Source organism: Triticum urartu, chromosome 1, assembly GCF_003073215.2.
Source record: "Triticum urartu cultivar G1812 chromosome 1, Tu2.1, whole genome shotgun sequence".
NCBI lineage: Eukaryota > Viridiplantae > Streptophyta > Magnoliopsida > Poales > Poaceae > Triticum > Triticum urartu.
In genome coordinates, this window is record NC_053022.1 from 46,352,229 (window position 1) to 46,380,004 (window position 27,776).

Here is a 27,776-nt window from a genome sequence, read left to right on the forward strand (position 1 = left end):
CCTTTAAAGTTATCTTATCGGATTGAGTCTTTAAAGATTTGAGAACACTTGATGTATGTCTTGCCGTGCGTATCTGTGGTGACAATGGGATATCACGTGATTCACTTGATGTATGTTTTGGTGATCAACTTGCGGGTTCCGCCCATGAACCTATGCATAGGGGTTGCCACACGTTTTCGTCGTGATTCTCCGGTAGAAACTATTGGGGCACTCTTTGAGGTTCTATGTGTTGGTTGAGTAGATGAATTTGTGATTGTGTGATGCATATCGTATAATCATACCCACGGATACTTGAGGTGACATTGGAGTATCTAGGTGACATTAGGGTTTTGGTTGATTTGTGTCTTAAGGTGTTATTCTAGTACGAACTCTAGGACTGTTTGTGACACTTATAGGAATAGCCCAACGGATTGATTGGAAAGAATAACTTTGAGCTGGTTTCGTACCCTACCATAATCTCTTCGTTTGTTCTCCGCTATTAGTGACTTTGGAGTGACTCTTTGTTGCATGTTGAGGGATAGTTATGTGATCCAATTATATTATTATTGTTGAGAGGACTTGCACTAGTGAAAGTATGAACCCTAGGCCTTGTTTCAACGCATTGCAATACCTTCTACGCTCACTTTTATCATTTGTTACCTTGCTGTTTTTATATTTTTCATATTACAAAAACTATTATCTACTATCCATATACCACTTGTATCACCATCTCTTCGCTGAACTAGTGCACCTATACAATTTACCATTGTATTGGGTGTGTTGGGGACATAAGAGACTCTTTGTTATTTGGTTGTAGGGTTGCTTAAGAGAGACCATCTTCATCCTACGCCTCCTATGGATTGATAAACCTTAGGTCATCCACTTGAGGGAAATTTGCTACTGTCCTACAAACCTCTGCACTTGGAGGCCTAACAACGTCTACAAGAAGAAGGTTGTGTAGTAGACATGAAGCTCTTTTCTGGCGCCATTGCTGGGGAGGTGAGTGCTTGAAGGTATATCTTTAGATCTTGCAATCGAATCTTTTAGTTTCTTGTTTTATCACTAGTTTAGTTTATAAAAAAAGTACAAAAAATATGGAATTAAGTTTGCCTCATACGCTTTATCTTTTTAATATCTATCATGAGAATAAGGATTCCGATAATTGTGCTCAAGTGCTAGAAGAAGAATGCATTAGAATGTTTGGCATTAAATATTTGAATGATGAGCATGATTGCAATGTTGTTAGTATAAATTCCTTGAATATCCATGATGCTAATGATATGCAAAGCCACAATCTTGGGGAAGCTATCTTTGATGAAGATGATATTTTTTGTCCCCCAAGTTTTGATGAGAAAATTTATTATGATGAAAGCATGCCTCCTATTTATGATGATTATATTGATGAAAGTGGATTTGGAGAGGTCGTGACTTTATTTAGTAATGATTCCACCATTCCGGAAGAGGTTCCAATTGATTATGAGAACAAAGTTGCTATCTATGATGATTATTGTGATGACTTGTATGCTATAAAGAATAATGATATCCATGAAACTTGTCATCATGATTTTAGTTTTCAATTGGATTATGCCTCACATGATAATTATTTTGTTGAGTTTGCTTCCACTATTATTCATGAGAAGAATTTTGTCTGTGTGGAGAGTAATAAAATTTCTATGCTTGTAGATCATGAAAATAATGCTTTAGGTGCTGTTTATATTGTTGAATTCATTCATGATGCTACTGAAAATTATTATGAGGGAGGAACATATGCTTGTAGGAATTGCAATAATATCAAGTTTCCTCTCTATGTGCTTAAAATTTTGTAGTTATGCTTGTTTTACCTTCCTATGCAAGTTGATTCTTGTTCCCACAAGTTGTTTGCTCACAAAATACCTATGCATATGAAGTGGGTTAGACTTAAATGTGTTAGTAATATTCTTCATGATGCTCTCTTTATGTTACAATTCTTATCTTTTATGTGAGCATCGTTGAAATCATCATGCCTAGCTAGGGGCGTTAAACGATAGCGCTTGTTGGGAGGCAACCCAATTTTATTTTTGTTCTTTGATTTTTGCTCCTGTTTAGTAATAAATAATTCATCTAGCCTCTGTTTATATGTGGTTTTATGATTTTAATTAGTGTTTGTGCCAAGACGAACCGTTGGGAAGACTTGGGAAAAGTCTTTTTGATCTTGCTGTAAAAAACAGAAACTTTAGCGCTCACGAGAATTGCTGACAGTTTTTATTGGATAGTGCTATTGAGTTAATTATTTTTGCAGATGATTAATAGATAAATTCCTCACATCCAGAAATTTATTTGAGAATTTTATGAGTTCCAGAAGTATATATTTGATCCAGATTACTACAGACTATTCTGTTTTTGACAGATTCTGTTTTTCGTGTGTTGTTTGCTTATTTTAATGAATCTATGGCTAGTAAAAGAGTTTATAAACCATAGAGAAGTTGGAATACAGTAGGTTTAACACCAATATAAATAAAGAATGAGTTCATTACAGTACCTTGAAGTGGTGTTTTGTTTTGTTTCGCTAACGGAGCTTACGAGTTTTCTGTTAAGTTTTGTGTTGTGAAGTTTTCAAGTTTTGGGTAAAGATTCGATGGACTATGGAATAAGGACTGGCAAGAGCCTAAGCTTGGGGATGCCCAAGGCACCCCAAGGTAATATTCAAGGACAACCAAAATCCTAAGCTTGGGGATGCCCCGGAAGGCATCCCCTCTTCCGTCTTCATTCATCGGTAACTTTACTTGGAGCTATATTTTTATTCACCACATGATATGTGTTTTTCTTGGAGCGTCATTTTATTTTATTTAGTTTTGCTTGCTGTTTGAATAAAATACCAAGATATGAAATTCTTAAATGTTAGAGAGTCTTCATATAGTTGCATAATTATTCGACTACTCATTGATCTTCACTTATATCTTTCGGAGCAGTTTGTCATTTGCTCTAGTGCTTCACTTATATCTTTTTAGAGCACGGTGGTGGTTTTATTTTGAAGAAATAATTGATCTCTCATGCTTCACTTATATTATTTTGAGAATCTTTAGAACAACATGGTAGTTTGCTTTGGTTATGAAACTAGTCCTAATATGATGGGCATCCAAGAGGGATATAATAAAAACTTTCATATAAGTGCATTGAATACTAAGAGAAGTTTGATGCTTGATGATTGTTTTGAGATATGGAGGTAATAATATCAAAGTCGTGCTAATTGAGTAGTTGTGAATTTGAGAAGTGCTTGTGTTGAAGTTTGCAAGTCCCGTAGCATGCACGTATGGTAAACGTTATGTAACAAATTTGAAACATGGGGTGTTCTTTGATTGTCTTCCTTATGAGTGGCGGTCGGGGACGAGCGATGGTCTTTTCCTACCAATCTATCCCCCTAGGAGCATGCGCGTAGTGCCGAGGTTTTTGATGACTTTTAGATTTTTGCAATAAGTATGTGAGTTCTTTATGACTAATGTTGAGTCCATGGATTATACGCACTCTCACCCTTCCATCATTGCTAGCCTCTTCGGTACCATGCATTGCCCTTTCTCACATTGAGAGTTGGTGCAAACTTCACCGGTGCATCCAAACACGTGATATGATACGCTCTTTTACACATAAACCTCCTTATATATTCCTCAAAACATCCACCATACCTACCTATTATGGCATTTCCATAGCCATTCCGAGATATATTGCCATGCAACTTTCCACCATTCCGTTTATTATGACACGCATCATCATTTTCATATTGCTTTGCATGATCATGTAGTTGACATCGTATTTGTGGCAAAGCCACCGTTCATAATTTTTCATACATGTCACTCTTGAGTCATTGCACATCCCGGTACACCGCCGAAGGCATTCATATAGAGTCATATCTTGTTGTAAGTATCGAGTTGTAATTCTTGAGTTGTAAGTAAATAGAAGTGTGATGGTCATCATTTTCTAGAGCATTGCCCCAAGTGAGGAATAAAAAAAGGCCATAAAAAAGAGAAGGCCCAAAAAAAGAGAGAAAGGCCATAAAAAAGAGAAGGCCCAAAAAAATGAGAGAAAAAGAGAGAAGGGACAATGCTACTATCCTTTGCCACACTTGTGCTTCAAAATAGCAACATGATCTTCATGATAGAAAGTCTCTTGTTTTGTCACTTTCATTTACTAGTGGGAATTTTTCATTATAGAACTTGGCTTGTATATTCCAACAATGGGCCTCCTCAAGTGCCCTAGGTCTTCGTGAGCAAGCAAGTTGGATGCACACCCACTTAGTTTCTTTTGTTGAGCTTTCATACATTTATAGCTCTAGTGCATCCGTTGCATGGCAATCCCTACTCCTTGCATTGACATCAATTGATGGGCATCTCCCTAGCCCATTGATTAGCCACGTGGATGTGAGACTTTCTCCTTTTTGTCTTCTCCACATAACCCCCTCATTATATTCTATTCCACCCATAGTGCTATGTCCATGGCTCGCGCTCATGTATTGCATGAAGGTTTATGAGTTTGAGATTACTAAAGTATGAAACAATTGCTTGGCTTGTCATCGGGGTTGTGCATGATGAGAGCATTCTTGTGTGACGAAAATGGAGCATGACCAAACTATATGATTTTGTAGGGACGAACTTTCTTTGGCCATGTTATTTTGAGAAGACATGATTGCTTAGTTAGTATGCTTGAAGTATTATTGTTTCTATGTCAATATTAAACTTTTGTCTTGAATCTTATGGATCTGAACATTTATGCCAAAATAAAGAAGAATTAGTTAGAGAAATATGTTAGGTAGCATTCCACATCAAAAATTATGTTTTTATCATTTATCTACTCGAGGACGAGCAGGAATTAAGCTTGGGGATGCTGATACGTCTCCAACGTATCTATATTTTTATTGTTCCATGCTATTATATTATCAACCTTGGATGTTTTATATGCATTTATATGCTATTCTATATGATTTTTGGGACTAACCTATTAACCCAGAGCCCAGTGCCAGTTTCTGTTTTTACCTCGTTTTAGAGTATCGCAGAAAAGGAAAATCAAACAAAGTCCAATTGACCTGAAACTTCACAGAACTAATTTTTGGAAGGAAAGCAACCCGGGAGACTTGGACTCCACGTAAGGGAAGCAACGAGGAAGCCACGAGGCAGGGGGCGCGCCCACCCCCCCTGGGCGCACCCTCCACCCTCGTGGGCCCCTCGTGGCTCCCCTGACGTACTTCTTCCGCCTATATATCTCCATATACCCTAAAACGATTGGGGAGCACAATAGATCAGGAGTTCCGCCGCCAGAAGCCTCCGTAGCCACCGAAAACCAATCTAGACCTGTTTCGGCACCCTGCCGGAGGGGGCAATCCCTCTTCGGTGGCCATCTTCATCATCCCGGTGCTCTCCATGACGAGGAGGGAGTAGTTCTCCCTCAGGGCTGAGGGTATGTACCAGTAGCTATGTGTTTGATCTCTCTCTCTCTCGTGTTCTTGAGGTGATACGATCTTGATGTATCGCGAGCTTTGCTATTATATTTGGATCCTATGATGTTTTCTCCCACCTCTACTCTCTTGTAATGGATTGAGTTTCCCCTTTGAAGTTATCTTATCGGATTGAGCCTTTAAAGATTTGAGAACACTTGATGTATGTTTTGCCGTGCATATCTGTGGTGACAATGGGATATCACGTGATTCACTTGATGTATGTTTTGGTGATCAACTTGCGGGTTCCGCCCATGAACCTATGCATAGGGGTTGGCACACGTTTTTGTCGTGATTCTCCGGTAGAAACTATTGGGGCACTCTTTGAGGTTCTATGTGTTGGTCGAATAGATGAATCTGAGATTGTGTGATGCATATCGTATAATCATACCCATGGATACTTGAGGTGACATTGGAGTATCTAGGTGACATTAGGTTTTTGGTTGATTTGTGTCTTAAGGTGTTATTCTAGTACGAACTCTAGGGCTGTTTGTGACACTTATAGGAATAGCCCAACGGATTGATTGGAAAGAATAACTTTGAGCTGGTTTCGTACCCTACCATAATCTCTTCGTTTGTTCTCCGCTATTAGTGACTTTGGAGTGACTCTTTGCTGCATGTTGAGGGATAGTTATGCGATCCAATTATATTATTATTGTTGAGAGGACTTGCACTAGTGAAAGTATGAACCCTAGGCCTTTTTTCAACGCATTGCAATACCGTTTAAGGTCACTTTTATCATTCGTTACCTTGCTGTTTTTATATTTTTAGATTACAAAAACTATTATCTACTATCCATATACCACTTGTATCACCATCTCTTCGCCGGACTAGTGCACCTATACAATTTACCATTGTATTGGGTGTGTTGGGGACACAAGAGACTCTTTGTTATTTGGTTGCAGGGTTGCTTGAGAGAGACCATCTTCATCCTATGCCTCCTACGGATTGATAAACCTTAGGTCATTTACTTGAGGGAAATTTGCTACTGTCCTACAAACCTCTGCACTTGGAGGCCCAGCAACGTCTACAAGAAGAAGGTTGTGTAGTAGACATCAGGTGGCGGCCACGACGGCCACCTCCCGCCTTCGGGCCACGGCGGCGGAGCGGAGATGGCCCTGGCTTTCGACGGTGGTGTGGCGGCAACAGCGGCCGACGGGCTGCGGCGGCGGAGCGTGTGGTGTGTGTTCCGCGCACACCCAACAGGGACGCCACGCGCACTACACTACGCCAGGGACTACGCCACCGCTGCGGTGTAGCCTCCCAGATGGAGCTGTCCTCTGATGACGGTGGAGCGGCTGAGCGACGACGACGGACCGGTGCCATTGGCGATTGTGGTAGAAGCACACAACATAAGCTACGGGGAGGGAGGGGAAAATGCGACGCAGGACTCGCTGACCGTGAGGGTTTTTATAGTAGGCCGGTAAGCATTGAGATTTTGGGGGATTTCACTGAGTCGGGCGGGAAGCTTGCGCGGGAACCTGCGAGGCTGCGCGGGAACGAGCTCACCGACGACTCATTGGCGCCACCGTTCGGTCAAAAGAACGCCCCCGCGCGTTGTGCAAGTTTGCGCTGTAAGCTGTCCGCGGCAGCGGGGTGACAAGATGTGCGAGAGGAGGACGAAAGGACACATACACATACGGTTAATACAAAAAAAGTTTGCGATTTAATTACCTACTATACCCCCGTCCAGGTTTATAAGTAGGATTTAACTAATAAAATACGAATGCATGTCGCCAAAGATTATATCGTTGGAGTCGTATTTTAACATAGTTTCTAGCTATACAATTTTTGTAACATACATTAACATTTTTTTGGTTAAATTTAAGGTTATATACCAGCAAGCGTTTGCCCGCAACACACACAGCTTATTCCATCACAAACAGCTCGGATGAATCAACTGTATGCCACGTATCGCACACGCAACTCTAATCTAATTCGTGCTTGATGTCTCCGGCATCGCTCGCACAATTTGTCTTATTTGTCACGTATCACTGTGCCGGCCTCTACTCGCGTCCCTCGGTAAGCTCTGCTCGCCGTTAGGCGCCGCAATGCGCTTTGCTCGTCGTTAGGTGCCGCGGCGCGCTCGGCTTGTGGACAGCTTTTCCTTGCACGTTCATATATATAATATATTCGGACGAAATCCAAAACTCTGTCGCGGAGCGCTCTGCTCGTGTCCCTCCGCGCGCGCTCTGCCAGCGGTTGGGCGTGCGCACGATCACGTTGGGGGGCCCATATGCATGCGGTTGCGCCACGCGCGTTGCCACGTGATGCAGTTACGTGCGGCGCGATGGAGTTATGCGCTGCAAATTAGAACTGCCATCAGGGCTTGTCGATATTACTGGCTGTCCGACTTCCCCTTTAATTCCCACGGCCATTATAACCTTAGTCTCTTCAACCTTTCGATCGCGCCCCACAATAGAACAAGCACACCCACGACGACACATAGAGAGGCGATGTCCAGCGGCGCTCCAATGGAGTTCGGCGAGCATAGAGTGGAGACCCACGTGAGAGAACGAAACTCTCGGTGATGTACACCATCGACCCGGCCGTGGTGGACGACTACATCAATAGCGTTGAGCAGTTGCTTGCTCGAGACAAGTACAAGGTGGTCGGCATTAACCTCCAGTACACCACTAGTCGTCCCGGCATAGATCAGAAGGTTGTCTTCGCTCAGTTGTCTGTGGGCCATCATGTCCTCATCTACCACTACTGCATGGCCACAGAGCCTTGCGACCGTTTCAACAGGTTTGTCAGGAGCACCGACTACAAGTTCGCCACGGTGGAAACCATCGACGATGCAAACGCGCTCCGTGTTACGGGTTTGGCCTGCAAAAACCTTGTCGAAATCCGTGACCACTACAGGGTCTGGGGCAGCACGAAGGACTCCCTGGTCGAACTCGCCTCGGCCATCATCGACCCCTACTACAAAAAGATGAAGCGGGATGCCCAGAGAACAAGTCCCCTATCCTGTCACAGGGCCTGGATGCGGCAACTGGATGAACCTCACCTCAGGTTCGCGGCCAAGAGTGTGCACACATGCTATGAGATGCACAGGCGGATCGTTGACATGAGGAAGTGCCTCGTTATCAAAATCGACGAGCCCGGATCGAGCCACAAGCAGAGCAAGCGTCACAAGAACTAGATGATGATCAGATGATCGTTTATGCTAGTTAATCATGCATGTAATATATAGTTTACTTTATTGGTGTGTGGAAATGCCATGTGTGTAGTAGCCACCTATGTAATTATGCATGTAATAGTTTACTTTGGTGTGTGCAAAAGCCATGGTTGTAGTAGCCACCTATGTAAGTGGATGTTTAATTTGGTTATGCAAGCATGTCCTTATAATTTTGTGTGTGTGTGTGTTGTTCTATATGCAATTCCATCGCACAACACACACGTCTTATCAGGGGCAACCATCTGTGTTATTATTGGTCTTCACACACATTTTTGATTACAGATCTGTTTGCCGCGTATCACACACATCTTGTTAAGTTGAACCATTTCTGTTCTCATGTCTCAACGCAAACAGTTCATCCGAGTGAACCGCATGCCATATATCGCACACACCTTCATTTGACTGACCGTTTCTTTTGTGTTGCGTAATCACAAACAGTTCATCCGAGTGAACTATATGTTGTATATCGCACACACATCCATCTGGCTGCCTGTTTCTTTTGTTCCTCCTCATCACAAATAGTTAATTGAACTGAACCATATGCCCTACATCGCACACGCAACTAAAATCTGAACCGTGTTTGATGGACCCGCCATCGCAAACATTTTGCACCTTTTTGACAGGTTTTTTACACCACCATTTGTGATTATGGCATCGCACACAGTTTCATCGAAGGGTCTCTGGTCGTAGTGTCGCGTTAGCAGCATCCTGCAGTAGTGAGTGGGAGGAAAATAGAACTTGATGAGGCAGTTGTACCTTCTCTTGAATTGGAAAGTAGTTCATCACAGAAATCAGTTCCAGTGATGCCTACACCAATTAGTGAGGAAGTTAATGATGATGATCATGAAACTTCAGATCAAATTACTACGAAACCTCGTAGGTCAACCAGAGTACGTTCCGCACCAGAGTGGTACGGTAATCCAGTTTTGGAAGTCATGTTACTAGACCATAACGAACGTACAAACTATGAGGAAGCGATGATGAGCCCAGATTCCGAAAAATGGCTTGAGGCCATGAAATCTGAGATGGGATCCATGAATTGCTTTAGCGAAGGAATCCAAATTTCACAAGAGAACCAAACACATCAAGAGATGCTTCAACTCCATCCATGATCAAGTCAAGGAGGGAGACATACAGATTTGCAAAATGCATATGGATCTGAATGTTGCAGACCTGTTGACTAAGCCTCTTCCATGAGCAAAACATGATCAACACCAAGACTCCATGGATGTTAGAATCATTACAATGTAGTCTAGATATTATTGACTCTAGTGCAAGTGGGAGACTGAAGGAAATATGCCCTAGAGGCAATAATAAAGTTGTTATTTATATTTCTTTATATCATGATAAATGTTTATTATTCATGCTAGAATTGTATTAACTGGAAACTTAGTACATGTGTGGATATATAGACAAAACAAAGTGTCCCTAGTATGTCTCTACGTGACTAGCTCGTTAATCAAAGATGGTTAAGTTTTCTGACCATAGACATGTGTTGTCATTTAATAAACGGGGTCACATCATTAGGAGAATGATGTGATGGACGAGACCCATCTGTTAGCTTAGCATAATGATTGTTAAGTTTTATTGCTATTGCTTTTTTCATGACTTATACATATTCCTTTGACTATGAGATTATGCAACTTCCGAATACCGGAGGAACACCTTGTGTGCTATCAAACATCACAACGTAACTGGGTGACTATAAAGATGCTCTACAGGTGTCTCTGAAGGTGTTTGTTGGGTTGGCATAGATCAAGATTAGGATTTGTCACTCCGAGTATCGAAGAGGTATCTTTGGGCCCTCTCGGTAATGCACATCACGATAAGCCTTGCAAGCAAAGTGACTAATGAGTTAGTTGCGGGATGATGCATTACGGAATGAGTAAAGAGACTTTCCGGTAACGAGATTGAACTAGGTATGAGGATACCGACAATCGAATCTCGGGCAACTAACATACCAATGACAAAGAAAATTACGTATGTTATCATTGCGGTTTGATCGATAAAGATCTTCGTAGAATATGTAGGAACCAATATGAACATCCAGGTTCCACTGTTGGTTATTGACCGGAGATGTGTCTCAGTCATGTCTATATATTTCTCGAACTCGTAGGGTCCGCACGCTTAACGTTCGATGATGATTTGTATTATGAGTTATGTGTTTTGGTGTCCGAAGATTGTTCGGAGTCCCGTATGAGATCACAGACATGATGAGGAGTCTCGAAATGGTCGAGAGGTAAAGATTGATATATTGGACGATAGTATTCGGACACCGGAACGGTTCCGGATCGTTTCGGGTATTTTTCGGAGTACCGGGAGGTTACCGGAACCCCGGGGGGAAAGTAATGGGCCACTATGGGCCTTAGGGGAGAGAGGAGGCAGCCCACAAGGGGTGCCCCCCACGGGAGTTCGAATTGGACTAGGGAAGGGGGCGGCGCCCCCCTTTCCTTCTCCTCCTCCCTCTCCTTCCCCCTTTTTCCCCTTCCATGAGAAGGAATAAGAGGGGGGGCGAATCCTACTAGGACTGGGAATCCTAGTAGGACTACCCCCTTATGGCGCGCCCACTGGCCGACCTCCTCCCTCTCCCTCCTTTATATATGTGGGCAGGGCACCCTTTGGAGACACACCAATTGTTCCAAGCCGTGTGCGGTGTCTCCCTCCATGGTTTACTCCTCCGGTCATATTCACGTAGTGCTTAGGCGAAGCCCTGCGCGGATCACATCACCATCACCATCACCACACTGTCGTGCTGACAAAACTCTCCCACACTTTGCTGGATAAGAGTTCGAGGGACGTCATCGAGCTGAACGTGTGTTGAACTCGGAGGTGTCGTACGTTCGGTACTTGATCGGTTAAATCACAAAGACGTTCGACTACATCAACCGCGTTAACCTAACGCTTCCGCTTTTGGTCTACGAGGGTACGTGGACACACTCTACCCCTTTCGTTGTTATGCATTTCCTAGATAGATCTTGCGTGATCGTAGGATTTTTTTTAAAATTACATGCTACGTTCCCAACAAATTATCCCGTGAAAACAGATACTTAAAAGCATGAAGCATGTGAACACCTATCTGCAGCAAGGTGAGTCCTAAAGCACAGGACAAAAGCATTAGCTACTAATACATGTAGGAACTTCCCAAGTAGAAGAAAATCAAAGGGACTAATAGAAACACTTTCTACCCTGTCAATTGATGCCTAGTGGCTTCGAAGAACTGCTATGCCTGGCCCTGAAGCAAAATTACATCTGCATCAGTAGGAAATGAAGGTTAAGTCATACAAAGGAAGAAATTGATTGGCGCAAAGCTCAAGAGTGGATTTTTGTAAAGGAAATAGCAATTAAAATGGTATTCATTTTAGCAATATCTTCTTTAATTCTTTCCCTCGATCTGTCATATCAGCAGTGCGTTGTAAGAGGCCTCATCAAGTTTTATTATCTCTGAGCATACCGAAAAACATAACTATGAAGTTTAACCTCTCCAAACCATGATTAGATAGCATGACACATCTCTACTTATGCGGTATACTGAAAGTCCAATCCTCTATCTGCATTCTAGCTTGAGTGTGGATGTGACATTGCAGAAACATGACGGATCTGCTACGTGGATAACAGGACATGTATTAGAAGAATAACATACTCTTAATTTTCTGATTGTAGATTATTTATCAGAGTAAGTTTCTTGGCTACCAATAAATATTTGCTAAACAATTTCAGGTTACTGCAAAAAATAAATTGAGGATCCCCATATCCAAATTGCATATCCCCATTTGGCTAGGTCTTTACCTAAAGAAGCAACATCAACAGAGGAAGCATTCAGTGACTGGCTAATTACCTCCAGGCATCAGTAAACTCGTTTTGTAAATTGTTTTAAATAAAATCAACTAACATACATAACAGAAAATATAGGAACATGCTAGCTTGTTTTTAAACAAACATATTCATACAATGGGGTCACTGAAGCATCCTGTATTTTTTTAACCAGTGAACTCATCACAGACATCTTCTTTTACGAATTTAGTCTTCTGCTGTCAAGTACAAACAGGATCTGTCGGTCAAATGTAGGAGGGCATGTGTTGCTTGTCAGTCAAATGTAGTCTACTGTCGGCAACAGCTACATTGGCTACATTAAACTGACGAATTGACAAACAGACAAGACCCATCAGATGCTCCAAAAGTACCTGTGGCAAATTAGGTCTTGGTGATAGCTGATGGTCTTCCTCCCAAGTCGGCGGAGGTGATCACAGATGGCCTTGCGGCGAAGTCGACGGAGACGACGGCTGCAAAGTCGATGGATATGGTCTATTACAGAGATGTCAAAACCAATTAAATCCACTCCACTGAACACACCTCCTAATCCTTTTTTGCTAGGTGCAGCAAGCATATCTATTCATGTGTATGCAATTAAGCTAATTGATAACTGAAGAAATAGCAGAATATATGAAACTTCAAGAATTACTCCAGAATCATGCCCAAGAATTACTGTAACCAAGTTGAAGCCACCATGTTCAGGTATATGTAGTCAACAACATGAAATTTCTTGGTTCAATCCTTGGCTAGTAACAATAATTTTGCAGAAAAAAATAAACTGACACAGGGGCTTGTATCATATCATCCAAACTGAAAATAGTGAGCAATCGGAAGTAGCACCAATTTTCAGAAAAGATAAACTGAAACAGGGGTAGATCCGAGGGGGGCAAATCAGTTACATTCATTATGCATCAGTTCAAACAAAGAAATATCGATTGAATTCATGCAGCAGCGACATGCATGACCTTTGGTAACATCTAAATTTATCAAATCAATCATGTATTTTTTGTGTAACATCTTCTTTTGGAATAAAAAATTATGACCCATTAAATATGATAATTTGAACTTAGTCTTACCAATCCACAATGTTTTTTTATATCTCCACTGATGATTGTAATAACAACACAAAAGAACTCAGTCGACACAAAAAAGTCAGTCACACATCAAATATTGGGCATGCATAGCCTGTTGCATTTGGGAGATGGGCTGCAGGGAGCCCTTTGTTTCAGTGATCTATTCCATATCCTTTCAGTGGTAAGTTGGTAAGTTTATTCAGTACATGGATTTTGTCTCAGCCATCATTTATTTCACTGTCTGTCTCTATATACTGCATTTCTGTTTGGCTGCGTGCTCTGTTTCTAGAGCGGAGCAGTAGCTACTCCACTGCACTTTTCTTTGTGTAGCAGCAGAAGCAAATTAACATATTCCACTTCTGTACAAAGGGCAGCAGCAACATATTAACATTATAATCTATTTTGTATGATGTATCAACAGATTAACATTATAATCCTAACTACACCAACCCACCTTGTATCAGTCTCAGAATATGGCCAGCATGCCTCCTCTCTCTTTAAGAACCAGCCACTTAACTCTGAATCACTTAGCAGTATTATTATTTCCCTGTTCTTAACGCAATCACTTGAAGAAAGCAACATGCTTCACGACTATATAAATGCCCGTGTGTGGTCTGACCAATCTAGTATGTACACAAATGATCAATACGGCTAAGCACATTCAAATTCCAACCATGCAAGGTATGAATCCATTGATTCTAAGCATCATGTAATTCCATTTGTTAACCACCAAATACTAATCAATGGGAACCCGTGGAATTGAGAAAGAAGATTAAACCTGAGGAAATATTGAGCGGTCCTTCTTGCATCGTGGCATTGGGCTGGAGTACCACTGCCATGGCGCCATCCCACATCACAGCTTCACCAAGGCAAGGAGCTGGCTTGAATCAACTTTGTCATTGCCGCTGGATCACTGTTTCCCTGCCTGGACGCGGCTAGGAGAAGGATGTGGGGTTGGCCAAGAATCCCTGCCTGCAGGCAGAACGGTTGCAGCAAAATTTGGTAACAAAGAGATGCAGATGATTCTGAAATTCGAACAACAATTAGTCAATCATGACTTCATGAGCATCAATTTAGCAAATAAACGTAATGAACAAATATGGAATGAGAAGCAATGAGTATATATGCTCCCTTCAGGACCGGCATGCAGAAGCTGGGGAGGCCTCGATAGCAATCTTGCAGTCACATTTGCACCCGTCCGGAGGAGGATACCTGGATGTGTTGCGGCCGTGAATGTGCCCATGATCTCGACCAGTGTAGCGCCAGGGAAGTGGCTGACGTCAAGGTGCAGGAGGAAGAGCCAGTGAGGGAAGGGTCGCCGCCTTGCGCGGATCAAGGCACTCGAAGATTCCACGAAGGAGGTTGTCAGGGAGTGCCGCCGCTTCTTCCATTTGTTGGAACTCCTCATCGTCCCGGAACACCTCCGCTGTACGTGATGTCCTCGTCCCCGTCCGCCTGCGGCTCCAACGGTGGCTGGCGAGGTGGCTGCGGGGCTCAGCCGCTCAGGGGGCATGGCGAGGCGTCTAGCTAGCTCGTAGAGATCGGGGGTTTGGTCTCCGGCAGCGGCTTTGCAAGCTCGCTAGGGCCACGAAGGCGGCCAGCCCCATCAGCACAAGATCCACGGCGGCTCAGAGATGGTGGCGCCTCCGGGAGAGAGGATCAACGCAGCATCAACGGTCTAGTGGTGGCGGCGACTTTCATCTGGTGGAGGGTTGCGAGATTCGGGCGTCGGGCATCGAGGCGATCCAATGGAGGCCGGCGGCGGCAACCAGGGCGAGCGGCTTGGAGGCCGAGAAGGGTTAGCGCTCGAGCAAGGGGATAACAGTTGGGATTCTTTCAGCCGGGTCCCGAGCCATCGGATTTACCGCATCACACGGCTGAACATGCCTTCATTCTGCAACATAGGTCTTGTTGCGGAATTATTTTTGCAATACAGGTCTTGTTGTAAAATTATTTCTGCAACACATGTTTTGTTGCGGACTTATTTCTACAACATAGGTTTTGTTGTAGAATATTATTTTTGCAACATCAGATTTTTTGTATTTTTTTGCAACTGAGCTTTTGTTGTAATTTGTTTTTGCAACTGAGGTCTTGTTGTAAAAATAATTCACAAGAGAAGTTTGTTGTAAAATATAGACCTGTCATAGAGTATTGCAACATTGCATATGTTTGGGAAGCATATCTCTTGTTGCAAAAGCGAGTTTATTAAAGGATGGTATGCAGGGCGCGTGTCACGCAGGGAAGGTGACGGATGTGGCCCAGTTATCCGCCGGTTGATGATAAGTGTTTCCCATAAAGAATCGTGGGTTGAATACAAATAAATGCAGGGTTAATTTGCAAAACCAAAACGTTTTCTCGGACCAACTTACAAAGGGACTGCAGGTTCAATTGTCAAAAACTGTAGGAACTTTTCTACAAACACGGCGTGACGGTGAACCCAACAAAAGCAATGCGTGCTTTATTAATAGGACCTAGCAAATATGTCTGTGTGTTACAACGGAAGAAAAACAATCAAATTATGCAGATATCATAAAGATAAAAAAAGTCCAAATCAATTGCTAGGATGAAATAAGGACTTTTAATATCTTATTTCGTAACTATGTATGAATGATGTCATGATGAGATAACGGACTTCTTTTTGAAGCTCTGGACGTGGGCAACCCCCCACGGACTTTTAAAAGGTCATTTTTAAAACTGAAAGTTTGATGGTCTCATAATGACTTGATTTCGTAAGGCGCCATAATGAAATATTTTTTGGATGAGCAAACTACATTGATGGACAATGCCTGAGCTAGACTGGTGTGTCTCACCTTGACATAGCATAGCGGTGTTTTCCATAACCAGTAAAAATTGTGGCATCAGAATAAACATAGTTGTGTATGGAGGTAAAATAAACATTTAGTTATTTTCATATAGCTTACAAAAATGAACCCATAGGAAGTTGTGTCAATTTTGGGGGGCTCGGCGTTATACAGAACACATAAACATTTTTCTTACCCGACGCGCGAGGATCTAAATAAAATCATAAAATGACTTTTACAGATCCCCTAATAAAATCTCTACGTAAGCAACAGTTTGTTTTGCCCGTCATTTACGTATCCGTTTTAATTTTTGTGAACATTTAAAAAAAATCATGGACATTTTTTTCAAATTACCGAATATTTTTTGAATACAAGATAATTTTTTCAAAATCATGAACATTTTTATTTCTCTAATTTTTTTTAAAAAAATCGTGATTTTTTTATAATATGTGAACAGTGTTTTGAAATCACGAACATTTTTATGATTTTCCGATATATTCTTTCAAAACTCGCAACTTTAGAAATTTGGCTTTTTGAAAATCCCGAATTAATTTAAAGAAGGAAAAACAAATACAAAAATGATAAAGAAAAAAGCAAAAAATGAAATAATAAAAATCAGGAGCGTCACGACCGGCGTATGCGCTAGCCCATTACTGCGCGAGGAAAGTTGGAGGCGTGCAGAGAAAGGGGAAGACCAGGGCCGTAGCCACCGAGCTGCTTGTCTCCTCATGACAGGTGGGGGTATTAATATATAACAACCAAATCTGGCGGCGTTTTAAAAAAAAGGCAATAGCCCCTTTATTATTAGGGGCTATTAAAAAAAGTTACTAAGGAAATATTAAAAAAAGTTACTGTAAGTCTGTAACTAAGGAAATATTAAAAAAAGTTACAAGGTGCACCGATGAGGAAGGAGAGTTAAGAAGGAAAAAAATAGTTAAAGCTGGATCAAAAGTATCACACCAGGCTACCAAAGTAGACCGGATTATAGCAGATGACGAGCAGCGGAACTCGGCGCAGCATTTGAGAACAACATCGGTTCCTTTCCTGGAGTTGGAGACCAATGAGTTCCTTCTTTTCCAGATGTTCCCGATAAGCACGGCATAAGCGTCAACTCATCACAATTAGAAAATCACATACTTATGTGCAAAAAAAGGAGAGATAATTCAATCCTCAACACAAGCATAAAGCTATCCCATTTGCAAAGAAGACACACACAATCTTCAGCTATCAACGTAATCTATAAAGGAAGCCCTCACTAGGATAGGCCATTGACAGAGCACATATATACTATACGGTTTCCCTGGAAAGAGGATCGACCCCATTTGCAAAACATCAGCTGAAAGGGTCGGCAATTGACAAGTCACTTGAGTTGACATAATTGGTCTGCCAGCGAGAGTAACCGCTTCTGAATTTCAACCGAGCGTCCACTTGTAGCAGCCTGAGTTGATCAGTCATCCAATTCTTGTCGATGGCAATCGTGTCACACACTGCAAAGTTGATTTCCTTCACCACCCTCGCATTCAAAACAAAAAACTTGGCAAATCCAACTTCTTCCTCGCCACCTGTGTAATTCTTCAACACGAGTACTTTGAGATGGCTCTCAAGGCATTTGACTGGATTTAGTGGGTCATACTGATACAAGTTTTTCATCTTTGCCTTCAAATATTCGTCCCACTGGGAAACAACAGATACATGCATGAGAATATATGTTAAAGTAGGTAGTTGCTAACTAGACTACAATATATACATGAGAATCAAGCATTCGTTTCAACATCTAAAGCAAACAAAATTAGCACTTACAATGACATAGAGCTTTTCCAAGCAGGGGAAGCAGTTGAGAACACCGAGAACCGCGTTCAAATCAGGACCAGAAAACTTGAGAGCCAAAATGTTCATGGTGCATATCGAATGGCCTAAGCTGGGCCGGATCCTTCCCTGAAGAAAAGAGAACAATGGGCATGAGAAACAATTATGCATGCATGCATCTAGGATTGCTGAATGCGAGAGCTAATAAGGGTAGTGTTGCTGCTACATACCTGGAAGACTAGGTTTGCAATCTTGATTTTGGAGACGTGTGGTGACAAAGGCCCCAATACCTTCAGTTTAGGCGCCTTGTTTACTTGAATAGTCTCACCGTCTACACCTCGGCAAAGAAGCCTTTCAAGGCGAGGTACGTCGTCAACGACCAATTCTTCTCTGCCAAGGAGAGTAGCGCTGAAGCTTATGATCCTAAGAGTTGGCGAGCTAATGTGGAGGCAACCCACATCATGAATGTCCTGCAGAAACAGCGCCTCCAAAACATGGCAGGCAGAGAGCAACACGTCCATGGCTTCCTCCGAGATTGAAACAAGCCACAGAGTGAGTTTCCGGAGGAGGGGGAAATTCAGAGAAGGCGCTGCAATGTCACTTGGGAGTTTGCACATGCCGATCCGGGCCACGAGAAGAGTCGGCGCCAAGCGGATCATGGATGGTAATGGCAGCTGGTAGTGGTCCACTGACGCGTGTAAACCACCCCAGAACTCGAAGCTGATGTCAAGTTCCTGAAGGTTGCGGAGGCATGAGGAGCAGAACCAGCTCTCGATCTGGGCAGCGTCCTCAGCCAACTTTTTCTTCAGTTTGTGCAGGCGAATGTGGTTGAACGAGAAGCGGCGGGCCGGGCCTGGGTGATCACAGAGGATGCTGGAGACGATGGAGGAGAGCTTGAACTTGTTGAGGCAGATGTCGCAGGCGTCCAGGTTGAGAGGCGCGGATCGCCAGAGCGGACACCATCTCCGGGAGATAGCTTGCGTGCGGGCGCCGTCCTTGGTTGGGAGGAGGGAGATGATGCTCCCTAGGATGGCATCGGGAAGGTCGCTGATGAGATCGCCGTGGCTGGGACTGGGGAGATCGCGTGCCCTTTTCCAAGGCCTGCGTCCGGCGGTTCCATCGGGCGTGCGCCTCTTGGTCTTGGCTGCTGTCATCTTCTTGTCCCTGGAACTGCAGCGGCTTCCTTTTTATTGGACGTGGGCAACCGCTGCCAGAGTCACGGACTTCTTCTTCGTGTCTGGCGGCTGGAGAGACGGAGAATACCTACAGAGGGGCCAGGTGTCAAATTTGGGCTTTTAAGCTGATTCATCACTTCCAATGGGAGACAACTCTAGACCTACTCCTAGTAGTATATGCGTTTTGGTATATGTAAAAAAGTAGTAGTAGTGTATGTGTCCGATCATAGCAAATTTTTATTTTTCGAATTAAATGATTTATCTTAAATTCTTAATTCAAAATTTGAAACATGCATATGTATGCATAATGACTACTCCCTCCATTCACTTTTATAAGTCATTTCAGACAGCTGAAAATGGGCTGCTTTGCATGCTGTCTGAAACGTCTTCAACGCCTTATAAAAGTGAACAGAGGGAGTATATATGTTCCACTATAAAAAAAAATCGACCACATGGACCAACAGGGCCCCCGATCTTCAATTGCTTGAAAATAGATAAACATAGTACCATATATCCTCAGCACAGGCAAAGCCTCAGCTCGAACATTACAGGAATACAATTACTACCAGAATTTTATAAATTTCATCTACAGCCATGTAGCTAACACAGAGCACACTCCAATAGCACGACCTGAAAGCACCAACAACCTTGAAGAAAAACAGCAAACCATACAGCTCTCTATCTAACCAACTGAGGCCCAGTTCCTTTCAGCTTTTGGGAAACTTCCCACAGAATCAGCCGTCAAGTTCTTTTCTGTGATTGTGGTCTGAGATTATGGGATGAGTTGTGTGCTGAAATGTATGTACCCTGAACTGAAACTGAGTGCTGAATTGCTAACACTTGGTTGTTTCGAGCAATTTATCGTCAAGTATGAGCATGAAAATGATTTGTGAATATCATAGATTGCTAAATATTACAATAAAGAAGGTTCCGAGTTTCCTTTGCTATAACTTGTAATCACGGTAGCATTGAGCACTCACAGTACCAAAATTCATCCATCCATCCATCCTCTAGGAAAAAGCTAGCGCCATCCATTCAGACATCAACCAAATCATCTACTCCTACCAAACAAACATACATCCATTCATCCATACATTTAGGAGACCGAGCAGAGAGGAAACATGCATCCAGTTCATCCACTCATCCATCCATCTAGGAGACAGAGAGGAGAAAGCTCGCCTGAGGCGACGTCGGGCGTCGAGGTCACCGGCGGGGGCGGAGTCGAGCGAGGCGGCGTCGGGCGTCGAGGCCAGCGGGCGGGGCGGAGTTGGGCGAGGCGGCGTCGGGCGTCGAGGCCGGCGGCTGGGACGGAGTCAGGCGAGGCCGGGGCGGGCGTCGAGGCCGGCGGCTGGGGCGGAGTCAGGCGAGGCTGTCGGGCGACGCGGCGGCGGCGGCCCTGCAACCCTAGCGGCGGGGAGTTGGGGGATCGCGACAGAGAAGACTTGTCGTTGTCAGGACCGAAGTGTGCAGGATTCAGTTATCCTGTTAATGTTACAGACAAGAGGTGTAGCAGATCGGCGACACCGTTTCAGTAACAACCAATGGCCACGATGGCTCTGGGGTAGATCGCCACCGTCGGATCCACTCACTTTACTGTATCATTTATTTCAGTTACAGCACTTTCTCTAGTTGCTATTGGCTTCGCCTATAAACAGCCGGGTTGTGGCTAGACCGAATCATTATCAATTTCCTCAATTGCCTTGCCAGCTGTGGCTGAACAAAAACCCTAAACACTTACTCTTACATCAATACAGCTGAGATCGAGCTATAATTCTACAAACTCCTTTCGATTTGTCAACTAGAATCACTCCCTTCTCTTCGCGTCCTGACAAATTGGTATCATGAGCCATCGTTCTTTGGCGGAAACGCGCTGTGGTGGTGAAATTTTTTCTTAAGATCCGCAATTCCCACCCTATTTCCCTCCCTTCTCTTGAGATCCAACGGTACAGCAGGTTGGGCGGAGTTGGTGGCGGGGTCCGGGTGGAGGCGCAGGCGGCGGTGAAATTCGGACACAGATCGATCGAGCAGAAGCGGTTGTTCGAACACTCTGTTCGATCGGTAAAATCCCGCGTTCTACGCTCCGATCCGTGTGTCAAGGAGGCGAATTCTTCGGCGGCGGCAGGATCTGTGGTATTGGGAAGGGTTGCTGACAATTCAGTGGTAAAATTCCGTACCCATACTTCAGATCGAGGCGATGGGGCGTTCCAAACCTGTTGACGACACCGAGGTCCAGGAACTTTTGGCCATGCGAGAGGAATTTGGGGTCTTGCAGAAGGATAATGCACAAGTAAAGTCACAAGTGTGTAAACTGCAAGCAGATGTTCAGGCAATTGGGTCGAAGCAGGGTGAAATTTCAGTAACAGTGGGTGAAGTTGAGAAAGTAGTGTTGGATCTGGGGAAGCAGTTGTCAGTAATCAGTAATGTTCTTCAAACACTAGTCAAGACAACCCAACAAAGCCAGCAGTTAGATCAACCTTCTAGTTCTCAACAAGTGCCCAAATCCCCTACCTTAAACCAAGATCTGACACAAGAGCAGGAAGGACGATTGGACCAACTAAGGCAGCAATTAGCAGATGAGAAAGCAAAGTCCAAGCAACTGGAAGATCTTCAACTTCAGAATCTACCTCCTATCCGCACAAATCAACCTAATGGACCACCTGGTTTCACTCAGCAGGGCAGACAGGAAACACACAACTCTGGTAATACTCCTCTGACGGCAAGGAATAATACACATACACCTGTATTCAACCACTTCTATCAGAACTACAGGGACAGACAGTTGTGGCAAGGATATCCAGGGACTTATGAACTTGATATGCAAGCTCAATTCATGAAGTCTCTGACTAAAGGTCCTAAACTGGAATTTCCTAGATTTTCGGGTGAAGATCCAGTGGGTTGGATCAGGCAATGTAACAAGTACTTTCAAATGTCAGCTGCACCTGAAGAGTACAAGGTTTCTCTTGCCCAAATGTATATCATTAGAGATGCTGATACATGGCTTAGGAGATCTGGACTATTGAAGAAACAATTGTCTTGGACTCATTTTGGGAAAGAAGTCATAAAAAGATTTGCAGAGCATGGATCTTATGATTTAACTGAAAAGTTCAACTCCCTCAAGCAAGGAAACAGTTTAGTTTCAGAATATACCAAGAGCTTTGAAGATCTTATGGCTGATGTGCTGGAAGAAACTCCTGAGCTAGGAGAACAGTGGTTTGTTAGGTGTTTCGTCAATGGCTTGAGAGAAGGAATTAAGTTTCAAATCAGACCACTCAGACCACAGTCACTCACAGATGCTTTCTGTTTGGCCAAAGAAGTGGAGCCCAATCATCCACCAGCAAGCACAATGCAGAAGAAACAACATAACTCTTTTGTAAATTTCTATCAAAAGAACAGTAATAGTCTGCAGAACAAGAACAGTACTCCAGCAGTTGGGTTTCAGCAAACTGTGCAAGTTAAACAACCTGAAAATACCAACAACAATTCTCAGAGAATTAGAAAAGTAGGAGAATGTTGGAGATGTGGAGACAAGTGGATGCATGGTCACAAATGCAAGCTCATACCTAACATTCACTTACTGCAACAGGAAATGGGAGAGCAACCAGAAGACACAGAAGACAGCCCCCCTCTAGAACAAGAAGAAGTTCAGGATGAGGGAGAGCAGGCCATGTTTATCACTGCTCATGCCATGGGGCAACAACTGGCAGTTCCCACACCAACAGTAATAATCCATATCAATGGCAAAAGAGCTGTTGCTTTGCTAGATTCTGGAAGTTCTTCCTCTTTCATGAATCAAGAATTTGCTGTGAAAACCAACTGTCATCTCCTTCCAGTTAAACCTAGAGCAATAGCAGTTGCAGGAGGAGGGAAACTCATATCAAATGCTGTGATTCCAAACTGTGAGTTTCAGTTAGGAAAAACAACTCTAAAGCATAACTTCAGAACATTGTCCCTTCCTAGTCATGATGTAATACTTGGCTATGACTGGTTTACAAAGATGAGTCCTGTATCTTTTAATATACCTGATAACACCTTCAGTTTCACTATGGAAGGAAAGAAAACAGTGACAACAGCTATATTCAATACTCCTGAAAAGGTGAAAGAAATCCCAGCAGAGGCAGTGAGTAAGCTGTTGGATAAAGGAGCAGAAGGATTTTTACTGCAAATGCATAATATTGTAATGGAAGCACCTGCTAGTTTTCAAACCCCTCCCCAGCTCCAAAAATTACTTTTGGAATATGTAGATTTGTTTGAGGAACCACACACTCTTCCACCACACAAAGAGTGTGACCATACTATACCCCTACAACCAGGAGTTGAGCCTCCTCATTCCAGACCATACAGAGTACCACACCACCAAAAACAGGAAATGGAAGATCAAATCAAGAAAATGCTGGCTGCCCATTTCATCAGACACAGCCAGAGTCCATATGCAGCTCCTGTGATATTAGTGAAGAAAAAGGACAACTCAATGAGGCTATGCACTGACTTCAGGAAACTCAATTCTGTAACTGTCAAAAACAAATTTCCCATACCAGTAATAGAAGATTTACTGGATGAGTTGAATGGAGCTCAGTACTTCTCCAAGTTGGACTTGAGAGCAGGATATCATCAGATTAGAATGCACCCAGATGATATACATAAAACTGCTTTCAGAACTTTCTTGGGGCATTTTGAATACCTAGTAATGCCCTTTGGATTGTCCAATGCACCGGGCACTTTCCAAGCACTCATGAATAGCATTTTTGGACCCTATCTGAGGAAATTTGTTTTGGTTTTCTTTGATGACATATTGATCTACAGTAAATCCCTCAAGGAGCACATGGAGCATATTGAACTAGTGCTTAAACTACTGAAGGAGAACCAATTATGTGCTAAATTGTCCAAGTGTGTTTTTGCTGTCCAACAAGTGGAATACCTTGGACATGTAATTTCTGCAGCAGGAGTAGCAACTGACCCACAGAAAATCAAAGCAATTGCTGAGTGGCCAACACCTGATAATGTGACAAAATTGAGAAGTTTTCTTGGACTGGCAGGTTACTATAGGAGATTTATTAAAGGCTATGGCATGATATGCAGACCTTTACATGATCTTCTGAAAAAGGGCAATTTGCTTGGAAATCTGAACATGACAAAGCATTTGGTCAGCTTCAGCAAGCCTTAATCACAGCACCTGTCCTAGCATTGCCTGATTTCTCTAAACCTTTCATATTGGAAACTCATGCCTCTGGAAAAGGAATAGGAGCAGTATTGATGCAGCAAGGTAGACCCTTAGCTTACTACAGTTCTTCCCTATGCCCTAGGAATGCTGTTATGTCTACCTATGAGAAAGAGGCACTAGCTATCTTAGAAGCTCTTAAGAAATGGAGACATTATCTCATAGGAAATGAACTGATCATCAAAACTGATCAACAGTCCCTGAAGTTTATTACTGACCAGAAGATCACTGAAGGAGTGCAACACAAATTAATGATGAAGTTACTGGAATTTAACTTCAAAATCCAATACAAGAAGGGTATACAAAACAAAGTAGTTGATGCTCTCTCTAGAGTACTCCCTTCTTGCATGGCTATCTCTGTGGCAAGCCCAGTGTGGGCACAAGAACTAGTGGACAACTATCCTAAAGACCCAGTCACCAAAACTCTCCTGGAACAGCTACTGTTACAGAAAAATAATACCATGTCTGATTATAGTTTGACAGCTGGTATTATTAGATATAAAGGCAGAATCATGGTGGGAGATGTGGAAAACCTGAGAAACAAACTTATAACTGCATTGCATAGTTCCCCAGTGGGAGGACATTCAGGAACAAGAGCCACATATCAGAGAATTAAAAGCATCTTCTATTGACCTGGTTTAAAAGCTGTCGTGGAGTACTTCATTGCTGCCTGCCCTATATGCCAAAGAGCCAAACATGAAAATTGTTTACAGCCTGGTTTACTAGAACCTCTTCCTATGGCTGACATGGCATGGCAACATATACCCATGAATTTCATAGAAGGACTGCCTAATTCTCAAGGTAAGGAGGTCATCTTGGTGGTAGTGGACAGATTCACTAAATATGCTCATTTCATTCCACTGTCACATCCCTACACAGTTCTGACAGTAGCTCAAGCAGTGGTAGACAATATCATCAGATTACATGGACCACCTAAAATGATCATCTCTGACAGAGATAGAATTTTCACTAGCAAACTGTGGAAAGATATCTTTGCTGCACTTAACAGTGAGTTACGGTACAGTACTGCATACCACCCTCAAACAGATGGTCAAACAGAACGAGTGAATCAGTGTCTGGAAACTTATTTACGATGTATGACCACTGATCAACCCAAGAAATGGTCTTCCTGGCTGTCCCTAGCTGAACTCTGGTACAACACTACTTACCATACTGCTCTGAAGATGTCACCCTTTCAAGCATTATATGGTTTCCCCCCACCATTAATATCTGAACTAGCTATACCTGGTCCTGAAGATGAGGAAGCACAATCCTTTCTAGCAGATAAACAGCTCATGTTAGATCACTTAAAGTCTAATTTGCAGCAAGCCCAAAACAGAATGAAAAAGTATGCAGACATGAAGTGAAGTGAAAGGGTATTTCAAGTGGGAGACATGGTATATCTGAAAATGGCTCCTTATAGACTTGCTGCATTTGGATTTCGTGGAGCTCTGAACCTACAAAACAAATTCTATGGTCCATTTATGATTATCCAGAAGGTGGGCAAAGTGGCTTATAAATTGCAGTTTCCAGATCATGTGAAAATCCACCCGGTGTTTCATGTTAGTCAGCTGAAGAAACACATCGGCTCCAAAGCCATTCCCAGCACTAACCTACCAATGGTAACAACTGACGGTACGATCAAAACAAGGCCTGCAGCAGTTCTCCAGGTCAGACAAATTCCTAGACACAATTTACCGGTGGTCCAGTGGTATATCCAGTGGGAAAATCTGTCGCCTGAAGATGCAACTTGGGAGGATGCAGATTTCATAAAGTACACATTCCCAGAATTCTTTCGGGCGACTACACAAGGGTGGAGAGATCAAGAGCAAGCGCCATGAGGACATGTCGTTTCTCAAGAAGGGGGTACTGTCAGGACCGAAGTGTGCAGGATTCAGTTATCCTGTTAATGTTCAGACAAGAGGTGTAGCAGATCCGGCAACACCGTTTCAGTAACAACGAATGGCCACGATGGCTCTGGGGTAGATCGCCACCGTCGGATCCACTCACTTTACTGTATCATTTATTTCAGTTACAACACTTTCTCTAGTTGCCATTGGCTTCGCCTATAAACAGCCGGGTTGTGGCTGGACCGAATCATTATCGATTTCCTCAATTGCCTTGCCAGCTGTGGCTGAACAAGAACCCTAAGCACTTACTCTTACATCAATACAACTGAGATCGAGCTAGAATTCTACAAACTCCTTTCGATTTGTCAACTAGAATCACTCCCTTCTCTTCGGGTCCTGACAGTCGTGTGACTCGTTTGGTGCAGCCGGCCACCAGTGGCAGTTTCTCTGTAATTTGCCTCTCAAACAGGGGGTACTCCGTGGGAGCGCTCAGAATTGCCAGAAGCGAGGTTCCCGCATGATTTTTGATTGAACTACCGATTCTCAGATGATTTTAATCAATTAGATCGAGTTCTTTTGAGCTTTTGATTTTCCAGATCAAGATTGTTCATTTTTTTTGGAGGATCAGATCAAGATTGTTCATAATCGAGCCAAAAGAACTGGGCCGAATACAACAACTCTCCTGCTTATCCTGCAATTCTCGGCACCGCAAGCGCCCAGCCTCGCTTGTTGCTGAGACTTTCAGCCGCTACCCGCAGCAGTAGCCTTGCTCCGTTGACCAGTGTATCTAGTAGGCCTAAGCTATGTACTCCAGACCAATATATTAGTCAGTGCGGCGTTTGAGTATTAATACTCGCCGGATCATATGAAAACGCATCACGATAATTAAACAATTGTGTTTCTAGTCTTCCATAAAGCCCATAAAACATCAGCTGCAATGTATCCATTGAAGCAGTCAAAATTGAATGGGATTAGTGCATCGGAGATGGCTGTTAGCAGGCTCCTGACTGCTGAGTACAGTCTCTATGTTGAGGCTTGTGGCGGTTAGCTTGAGGTTTCTTCAGGGTTGGATCCTACTGGTCCCGTTTTTCTTTTCTCTCTTCTATTCTCTCTGTAAGCAGTTTTCCCTCTTATAAATGAAATGGCAGAGCACTTATTAGTCACGGCACAAAAAAAGAAACAGTTTCAAATTGGCTACAACTAACGTTTAGGAATCAGGGAAAACATCGAAGCTGGCATCTATTCATGGACCAGAGGGCGAGATGAATATATTGGCTACAACGGTTGGATTATGTTTATATTTTTCAAGGTCCATGGAATAAAAAACAGTCTTGCTTATCCATTTTTCCTTGCAGATATTCTTCTTCCTTTTTTTCTTAACAATAGTTGACCAAATCAGAAATGCACTCCAAAACTCTCTCTTGG

The 27,776-nt window shown here is 43.1% G+C and overlaps 1 protein-coding gene and 1 long non-coding RNA gene across 3 annotated transcripts; both read right to left on the bottom strand.

Annotated features, from left to right (window-relative positions):
- Positions 1-12,515: 12,515 nt before the first annotated feature.
- Positions 12,516-15,350, bottom strand: LOC125545934. Its single transcript, XR_007300356.1, has 2 exons — positions 14,283-15,350; positions 12,516-12,901 (listed from the first exon to the last, which is right to left on the bottom strand). It is a non-coding gene; the product is annotated as an uncharacterized LOC125545934 (long non-coding RNA).
- A 2,076-nt stretch (positions 15,351-17,426) lies between these two features.
- Positions 17,427-20,770, bottom strand: LOC125545940 (FBD-associated F-box protein At5g60610-like). 2 transcript variants are annotated; one of them, XM_048709999.1, is made up of 4 exons: positions 20,466-20,770; positions 18,342-19,374; positions 18,106-18,240; positions 17,427-17,979 (listed from the first exon to the last, which is right to left on the bottom strand). In XM_048709999.1, exons 2-4 carry the CDS (start codon positions 19,263-19,265, stop codon positions 17,638-17,640), a joined length of 1,401 nt encoding a protein of 466 aa, XP_048565956.1. In that variant the 5' UTR covers positions 19,266-19,374; positions 20,466-20,770; the 3' UTR covers positions 17,427-17,637. The 2 variants fall into 2 exon arrangements, with proteins under 2 accessions (XP_048565956.1, XP_048565963.1); XM_048710006.1 differs by having other exon boundaries at positions 20,267-20,770.
- Positions 20,771-27,776: the final 7,006 nt, after the last annotated feature.